Source organism: Miscanthus floridulus, chromosome 12 (assembly GCF_019320115.1).
Source record: "Miscanthus floridulus cultivar M001 chromosome 12, ASM1932011v1, whole genome shotgun sequence".
Classification (NCBI taxonomy): domain Eukaryota; kingdom Viridiplantae; phylum Streptophyta; class Magnoliopsida; order Poales; family Poaceae; genus Miscanthus; species Miscanthus floridulus.
In genome coordinates, this window is record NC_089591.1 from 41,599,149 (window position 1) to 41,607,515 (window position 8,367).

General features: G+C 49.2%; 1 protein-coding gene across 3 annotated transcripts; it reads left to right on the forward strand.

The window, feature by feature from the left end:
• Positions 1-926: 926 nt before the first annotated feature.
• On the forward strand, positions 927-3,103 carry LOC136497766 (alpha carbonic anhydrase 1, chloroplastic-like). 3 transcript variants are annotated; one of them, XM_066493621.1, is made up of 6 exons: positions 927-1,129; positions 1,197-1,267; positions 1,530-1,646; positions 1,780-1,994; positions 2,119-2,337; positions 2,476-3,103. In XM_066493621.1, exons 1-6 carry the CDS (start codon positions 942-944, stop codon positions 2,791-2,793), a joined length of 1,128 nt encoding a protein of 375 aa, XP_066349718.1. In that variant the 5' UTR covers positions 927-941; the 3' UTR covers positions 2,794-3,103. The 3 variants fall into 3 exon arrangements, with proteins under 3 accessions (XP_066349718.1, XP_066349719.1, XP_066349720.1); XM_066493622.1 differs by having other exon boundaries at positions 1,230-1,267; XM_066493623.1 differs by lacking the exons at positions 927-1,129; positions 1,197-1,267 and adding an exon at positions 1,300-1,402 and having other exon boundaries at positions 2,476-3,101.
• Positions 3,104-8,367: the final 5,264 nt, after the last annotated feature.

Consider the following 8,367-nt stretch of genomic DNA (forward strand, 5'->3'; position numbering starts at 1 on the left):
GGCCGGGTGATCTGATCTACCACCCATTGGCGGTCGGCCGCGCGCTAGCTCTAGCTGCGAGCGAGTTGTGAGCGATGGAGACGTCGTGCCGGAGCCTAGCTAGCTAACGGGTGGGCGCCGACATGCATGCACTCGACCGCGCGCGCCCATTCGGCCAGCAGCGCTGTGTACGTACGCACCGGATTTGTTTGGCTTGTTGCTTTGCCTGGCTCATGCCGCTCTCGGTCGCGATGGCCGCCGCCGCCACCGCTGCCGGCTTGGCCGGAGCTAGGTAGCTAGCTACCGTAGTTCACAATTGATGGTGAAGGCATAAACACATCTACGCCCAATCTCAAGCCAAAGGCTGGCACTATACGTGCAAATCGGCGGCGGCGCAAAGGGTTTCGCGGTGCGGCGGAAGAGGTCACGTGAAAAAAAGAAGCCGCAAAAAAAAAAATCATTGTAGAACCAAAATTTGATTTTTTGAAAGTTAAATATGGGGTACTCTTGGAAATGGCCTTCTTTTTTCTCCGAATACCCTTTTGGGAGTTGGCAAATATGTAGTTTTTGGAAGAAAAATATGGAGCACTCGGAGATGCTCTATCACATCTAGCAACAGTCCAACGGAGCAATTTTGGCTGCTCTCCTAGCTAATCGTGATGCACGCACGCACGCGTGAGGTTTTTTTTTTTAGAGTCACGCGTGAGGGTTAATGGCTTAATTAACGCGCGCGCGAGACGTGCACTGTGCTACCAAGCAAACGTACGTGGGTAAGACGGACGTACGTGCTCCGATCCATGCGGTGTGGTGTGTCCTCGACTCCTCGCACATTCTGCGCGCAAAAATCGTCGCACGAAAACCATTACCAGAAGCATTCTCTCTCAGAACAAAAAACAAAGGAGCGGTTGCAAGAAGATGGGCGGCATCGATCCTCAAGTGCGCGATCGACCTGCAGCTCGCCTATGATTATATATCCATGCTCGTTCGTGGAGGGAGTCCAAGCGCAAGCTAACACATTCACCATCACCGTTCCCGCTTGGATCACTGAAGATCCCGGGCCACCCATCCATCCATCCATCCTCCAGGCTCACCCATCTTTCTTTCCAAAAGGGTGGTGTGGTGTGGCCGTGAGCACGGAGCACATCTTGAGGTCAGGTCGCTACGAGCGCTTTGCATGATTGGATTGCCTCCTTTACGATCCGATCCACTTCTGATAGATACGGGGGCTTCTGCGTGCCCTCTTTTTGCAGGAATCGAGTGCCAAGCCTCTGCGCGCAGCAACTTAAAGGTAAGATGACGATGATGAAACGTGACCGTCACTAGTCCGCGATGCCATGAATGACACCATCCATCTATCCATCTGTCTGTCTCCTCCATATATGTTCGTGCATTCCGCTTGGGGGCTGTTTCCCTTATAAACTAGGTCAATTATATTCTTCTTAATTGAAAGGCAGGACTCCTGCTATTACTTTCAAAAAAAAAAATCCGCTTGGGGGCTTCGCTTCAGGCTGTTCTTTTTGTTTGTGTGACTGCATCTCCATTTCTTTCAGGCGGCTTCAGAGTTTTCTTCATTCAGATGAGGACTTGTACCACAAATGCAGCCTTCTTTCTCCTGCTGCTGCCGCTGTGTGCTTGCTGCGTTGCCACCGGCCTTGCCTGTGACCCTAGTACGTGATTTCATCCTAGTGCATTATTATTCTCTCAAGTTTCAACTGCCTGCCGGTTCGTTTAGTTGCCTTCGATCAGAGTCGAGACGACTACCCTTGTTTGCTTCATTAATTTCTCTGCCATCTCATTCAGATGGCGGTGGCGCCAAGTTCGGGTACATCGGCTCTATCGGTCCTGCCCACTGGGGCAGCTTGAGCCCCAACTTCACGCAGTGCGCGAGAGGGACGCACCAGTCCCCGATCGACATCTCCACGGCCGAAGCGGCTCTCAACCCGGGGCTGCAGCCACTCCACAGGGACTACACCGTCGCCAACGCTACCCTTGTCGATAACGTCTTCAACATCGCGGTTTGTTTTTGAGGCAAATGTTTTGTTTTCAAACAGAAACTGCTACTGGTATAATACTAGTTTAGAACAGAAAAGAAAATGTCTGATCCGTCGACATCGTCTCAAATTTCGTTGATGGATGCAGCTGCGCTTCGACGACGACGGAGCTGCTGGGAGCGTGCGCATCGACGGGAAGGTGTACAGGCTGAAGCAGATGCACTGGCACTCGCCCTCCGAGCACACCATCAACGGGCAGAGGTTCCCCGTGGAGCTCCACATGGTTCACGCCAGCGACGACGGCAACGTCACCGTGGTGGCCATGCTCTACCGATTTGGAAGCAGGCCGGACCCTCTGCTTTGGCAGGTAATTAATGATTAATTTAGCATGCATCATCGTCGTCGTCAAACATAGCATCTTCGTTCATCGATCATCATGACAGCATCATCGATCATCCTAACTGAGTTCTACTGCGTTTGTTTTGGTCGTGAACGACGACGACAGATTCAGGACAAGCTGGCTGCGCTGTACGCGGAGGAGGGCGCTCCAGTTCCCGCCGGGAACGTTAGCCTCTGGTCGCTGAGGCTGTACTCCCACACGTACTACCACTACGTCGGGTCCTTCACCACGCCGCCCTGCACCGAGAACGTCATCTGGAGCGTCCTTGCCCAGGTGAGGGAGATGACGGTGGATCAGGCCGCCGCCCTGATGGCGCCCCTGGAGCAAGCCTACAGGCGCAACAACAGGCCGACGCAGCCGATGAACGGCCGCATCGTCCAGGTCTACTACCACCGGTTCATGAACAAGAAGACGGCGCCGTAGCCGTGCCCCGGGCGTATGCGGCCTGGTCCTTGGGGACGATGCCGTGTAGTCCTCTGGGTCCATGTCAGTTGTTTCTCAGAGTCGTTTCTGTTCTGCACTTGTGGTATAGGTTGGCCTCGTTGGACGCCGGCCATGTCCCCGCCGGTTTTGGTACTCTCAAGACTGAAGTTGGTCAGTAGGTGTGTAAGGGTTTAGTTAGGTTCATAGGAGATGTATAAGCTGTTTGGTTTCTGCAAAGTTGATCCTCTCTGGAAGAATAAGATGGGATGTGGATCAATCAAAAGGTTTCAGTCGAGCATGTTGCAGTGTCGTTCATCATACACACAACTCATATGTGCTGGCTGCCTAGTGCCGAAATGACGATTGAGAAGCATCAAGCATGAACGCTCGGGAGCGCGCCGCGCACAGGCCCGTAGGCGCGCGTGACGCCTGTGGCTTCCGCCGCAGACCGCCTAATCTCCTGGGACTGGGATGGGAACCTGATCGGCTGATCCTCATGCCTCCGAACGTGGCTACGCTTTCGGCGGCTTCCATGACCGTGCAGCGGTGCTGGCGAAACAGCCGTGCAAAGCCAGGTGCCCAGGTTCACGGATTTTTAGCTGCCTAAAACCCCGAAGTCACGAGGATTTCGTAGAGAGAGAGAGAGAGAAAAAAAGAATGAACAAAGAAGAAGAAAATGTTTTGTAGCTGCCTAAACTCGAACACCAAAAAAAATTTCCATACGGATTGAGGGCCCATCCGGGTTCGAAGCAGAGACCGATCTGCAGTCAATTGCTCTACAACTGAGCTATGGACCCGTTACGCTCTAAGTGGCAAATAAGTTCAGTCAAATCGAAGATTCCACTCCCCAAGTAGCATTTCTCACAAGGGGAGATCCCCTACTGACCTTTTATTGCAAACAGGAGGCTTTTACAAAATCATACTAAGCGGACAAGAAAGAAAACAAAGAAGTAAAATCACATAAAAGCATTTAGCCATGATTCTATCGGAAGGAAGTGTTTCTTGTTTGCTCGCAGGATCATCCTGGCAAACCTCAGCCATGAAAGTTTCCTTGCAGTGTGCAACTATTGGCATCAAATTCTACAAGATGAGATTGTTTCTTGTTGTCCAAATGCTCTAACAAAGTAAGATAATAATCTCCATAAAGAAGGGGACCTGCAACTGAGATTTGAAGGCCTCCGGAACAAGAGAATAATATAGGGATGACAATTGCAAATGGGGAATTTTGCATTGACAATTGCAAACTTGGATATGTTTGTATTTCATCTATGATGGGGAAAAACATATGCAAACCTCAAAGGGAAGGCTATCAACAAGCAAATCTAAACGCATGTTGAGCATGTCTGCTAGGCTTATTCTAGATAAATGATTCTATTTTTATTCCGTGGAATGATCTTCTAAAATAACTAAATGACACTAGTTTCTCTTGATTCACTTTCCATGAGAATTAGAGATGATCACTTTTATCACATAATCACTTTTCTTTAAAAATCAAGTTCCATTGAACATGAGAAATTCTACCAAATTTGCCCTAAACAGTGCATCTCGCAACTCTCACATTCTCAATGGATATCAACATGTAAGTGGGTAACCGAATTTTCTTAACATCATATTCCCTCCATCCTAGAATATAGTGCATTATGACTTCTAAAACTTGTACTAAAATGTAATGCATTTTCTGTGATGCCCATACTAAGATTTGGCAAAGATCGTTAAAAACAAAACCATAATTTAAGGAGAAACTCCTGAAATGGGTTTAATCTATGAATACATATGTCATTTGACTATTCATTTTAAGTTATTTTAAAAAATTTAGAATGCGCTATGTTAGAGGATAGATGGAGTATCTTTTTCGTCTCAATCATACATTTGGCAGGTTGGACTCAAACTCCAAATGCCAAATGGTAACGGTAAGAAAAGCGATATTCTGACATGATCGGTGGAGTAGGATCTTCGACGGAGGCTCCAGGCGAATGTGGGAGCGCGAATGGACCCAGGCACAATTATGGTTTCATAAATGTATTCACCAACCTCCCTTTAAATGGTGCTTGGCTCCCCTTTTTATAGGGCACTATTCACTAGGGTACTGCTTTACACTTTTATCCTTTGACAGCTAAGGCATATCCTTACGAATATTCTTATGCAAGCATATTCTGTAGGGACATCATAGACCTCTTATGTTTCCACCGCCTTTGCTTCTTGGGCCTTAATGGCAGGCCCGCTGGACGCCCATCTCTGGCTAGGACTTCCCATGCTTAACCGGCGGAGGCCCGCTGTAGGGTCGAGATGGCAGACTAGAGGGAGGGTGAATAGTCCTTTCTAAAATTAATCACGTCAGCTAACCGTAACAAATGTGGAATTAAAACTATCAGTCTAGCCAAGACTACACCCCTCTATCTAAGTTATCAAGCACCTTGAAAAGATCCTAAACAAACAACTAAGGTGCCAGGCTAGCTAGAGCTCACCTAACCAATTATAGGAGCAAGGTCACACAAACCTATGCCACTAGTACTTCAAGCACGGGGGAGCTCCTACATAACTAGTGAGCAAGAGCACAAAGCTCCTAAGCTCACTAGCAATGCTCAATAACAAGGCAACTAATGCCAAAATAGAGAGTGCAAATTACTTAGCTATACAAACTAAGCAATGTGACTAACGAGGTTACTAAAACTAAATTAGCCACGTAAAGGAGCTACTTTTATGCTACATAAGCAAGAAGACAACTAGCAAGCTACTAAAGCTAAACTAGTCACAAGAGCAACTACACAAGCACAATGTATGAAAAGTAAATACAAGCTTGTGTCGCGCGGAATGCAAACCACCGAGAAGACGATGAAGACAATGTTGACACGGTGATTTTCTCCCGAGGTTCACTTGGTTGCCACCAAGCTATGTCCCCCTTGTGTCGACCTACACTTGTGGTTCGACGGCTAAGAGGTGTTGCACGAATCTCATCCACACAATTGGACACCGCAATAACCTACCCATAAGTGAGGTAGCTCATGACACGCTCAACTAGAGTTGCTCTTCGCGATCCCCGCGGGGTGAGCATAATCCCCCTCACAAATCATCCTCCGGAGCACCACACAATCTTCTCGCATGCTTCAACGGAGTCGCAAGCCACTAAGCCATCGAGGAGGTGGCAACCTCCAAGAGTAACAAGCACCACCATCTTACAACACGATCACCTAGTACCACTCAATGCAACATCACGATGCAATCGCACTAGAATCGCTCACTCACTCGATTGGATGATCACTATCAAGCTGAAGTGAGTTAAAGGGCTCCCAAGCACACCTACACATGCCACCAAAGCTTAAGGGTGCTCAGCAACCAGCCCAAGCCCGAGCTCCACCTCTATATATAGCCTCCAAGCCAAATATAGCCATTGGAGCAAAGCTATTGGTTTTTATGAGGGCACTGGACACGGCGGTGCCTGGCATCGAACATGGTGGTGCCCTCCCCAACGGTCAAATTCCAATGGCTACTTCACTTAGCTGTTGGGGTCTTGGTCACCGGATAGCTAGGGGCGGTGCACCGCCATGGGGGTGGCAGTGACCACCCAGGCCAACTCCTCAAGATCCCCAGTCTCTGGAATTTTAGGGCGGTGTACCGCCGCCACCATGGCGGTGACCCCCTCGCTCAACCACCGAAACAGTCAGCCTCGGGTAAAAAGTGGCGGTGCCACCAGACAACCCCTGGTGGTGCCACCACCATCCCCATGGTGGTGCACACCGATCGGGGTGGTGATCGCCCTTTCTCTCCTGCTCTGAATCGAGGTCAGATGGGCACTACCCTAGGGGTGGTGGTGCCACTAGACATAGTAGGGCAGTGCTAGCCCCAACACATTGCTCTCGGTCTTCTCCAACTGGTCACCGCCACTAGGATGGCGGTTGAAAGCTCTAGTTTGGTTTTGGTGAATTGATGAAACCCTAAGTGATAACCTAGTTTATCAAAGTGATTATGAGATAGGTAGCATTACTCCAAGTGATGAAGCAAATGAAGATCATGACATGATGATGATGATGGCATGGTGATGATCAAATGCTTGGACTTGGAAAAGAAGAACGAAAAACAAAAGGCTCAAGGCAAAGGTAAAATTGATAGTAGCTTTTCAGTTTAGTGATCAAGACACTTAGAGAGTGTGATGACATTTAGGATTGATAGACGTACTATTAAGAGGGGTGAAACTCGTATCGAAATACAGTTATCAAAGTGCCACTAGATCCTAAATGATGCTCTAACTCATTGCACGTGCATTTAGGATCTAGTGGAGTGCTAACACCCTTGAAAACATTTGTGAAAATATGCTAACATATGTGCACAAGGTGATACACTTGGTTGGCACATTTGACCAAGTGTCGGGTTCATAAACCCAGGGTCCCTCATGGACCTACTTCCTAGCAAAAGCTTGACCCAACAGACGATGTTGTGAACGACGCGCAACTCTTGGGCCAGCCCAAATACCTAACGATAGGCCAGAAGGGCGATCCAATCTCTGATCGGAAGGCCTGGCCAAGGAGGAACGGCGCCCGCTTCTGACTCTGGCCCGCCTCTCTGACTAGAAGGCCTAGCCAGGAGGAACGACGCTCACTTCCGACTCTGGCCCGTCTCTCCGATAGGAAGTCCTCGCTTCCAACTCCGACCCGCCTCTCCGATTGGAAGGCCTAGCCAAAGAGGAACGACGCTCGCTTCTGACTCTAACCCACTTCTCTGACCGAAAGGCCTAGCCAAATGCCGCTTCTGACTCCAACCCGTGTCTCCGACCGGGGATGCACCGAACCTCTGCTTACATCTTTTCTCCAACTAGCGTAGTCGGAGCCGACTGGGACCAACCGACCAGGGATGCCCGCTCGAAGTAAGGCAGGGTGCTCAAGTCAACCGTAATACCAAGGATTGTACCCTGTACACCTATAGGACATTACCAATAGGACATGTCAGAAGGGTGTCCTGCCACCTTCTAGGCATGTCAGAACCCAAGCAGTGTTGTGGGCACCGATGTTTGCCCTATAGTGTTGTGGGCGCCATCAATTCCCATACCAGGCGAACACGGTAAAACTCCCCACATGCCTCTGGGCATCAACAGTGTTGTGGGCACCATCGTTTGCCATAAATGGTGAATGCGGGGAAATCTCCCACATGCATCTGACATAAATAGTGTTATGGGCGCCTACAATTATCTTGTACCTGACGGTGTGGGCAACAAGACTTGGTAGCATACGTAATCTCTCTCTCTCACTTGCAAAGGTCGTCCCCTTCATCTATAAAAGGGGATGCACTCTCTCCCAATATGGGGGATCGATTTTAGGGGACTCAACTCAAAGGACTCTCTGACAATTCGAACAATAGACGATCGATTCACCCTCTGCTAGCTTTAGACACTCTAAAGCTACACAGAGCACACGCTCGAATACTTAGCGCACGTAGAAGCTCCTGTCTCTCTTGGCCCTTCGGTCTAGAGTCCGACCGGATCTCTTGCATCCCCATCTTACTCCCTTCTGTTTGTAACCCCACAGCAAACTTCGACCACCTGGGGAATATGTTCGAGCGTGGCTCAAATTCCTCCCACACAAT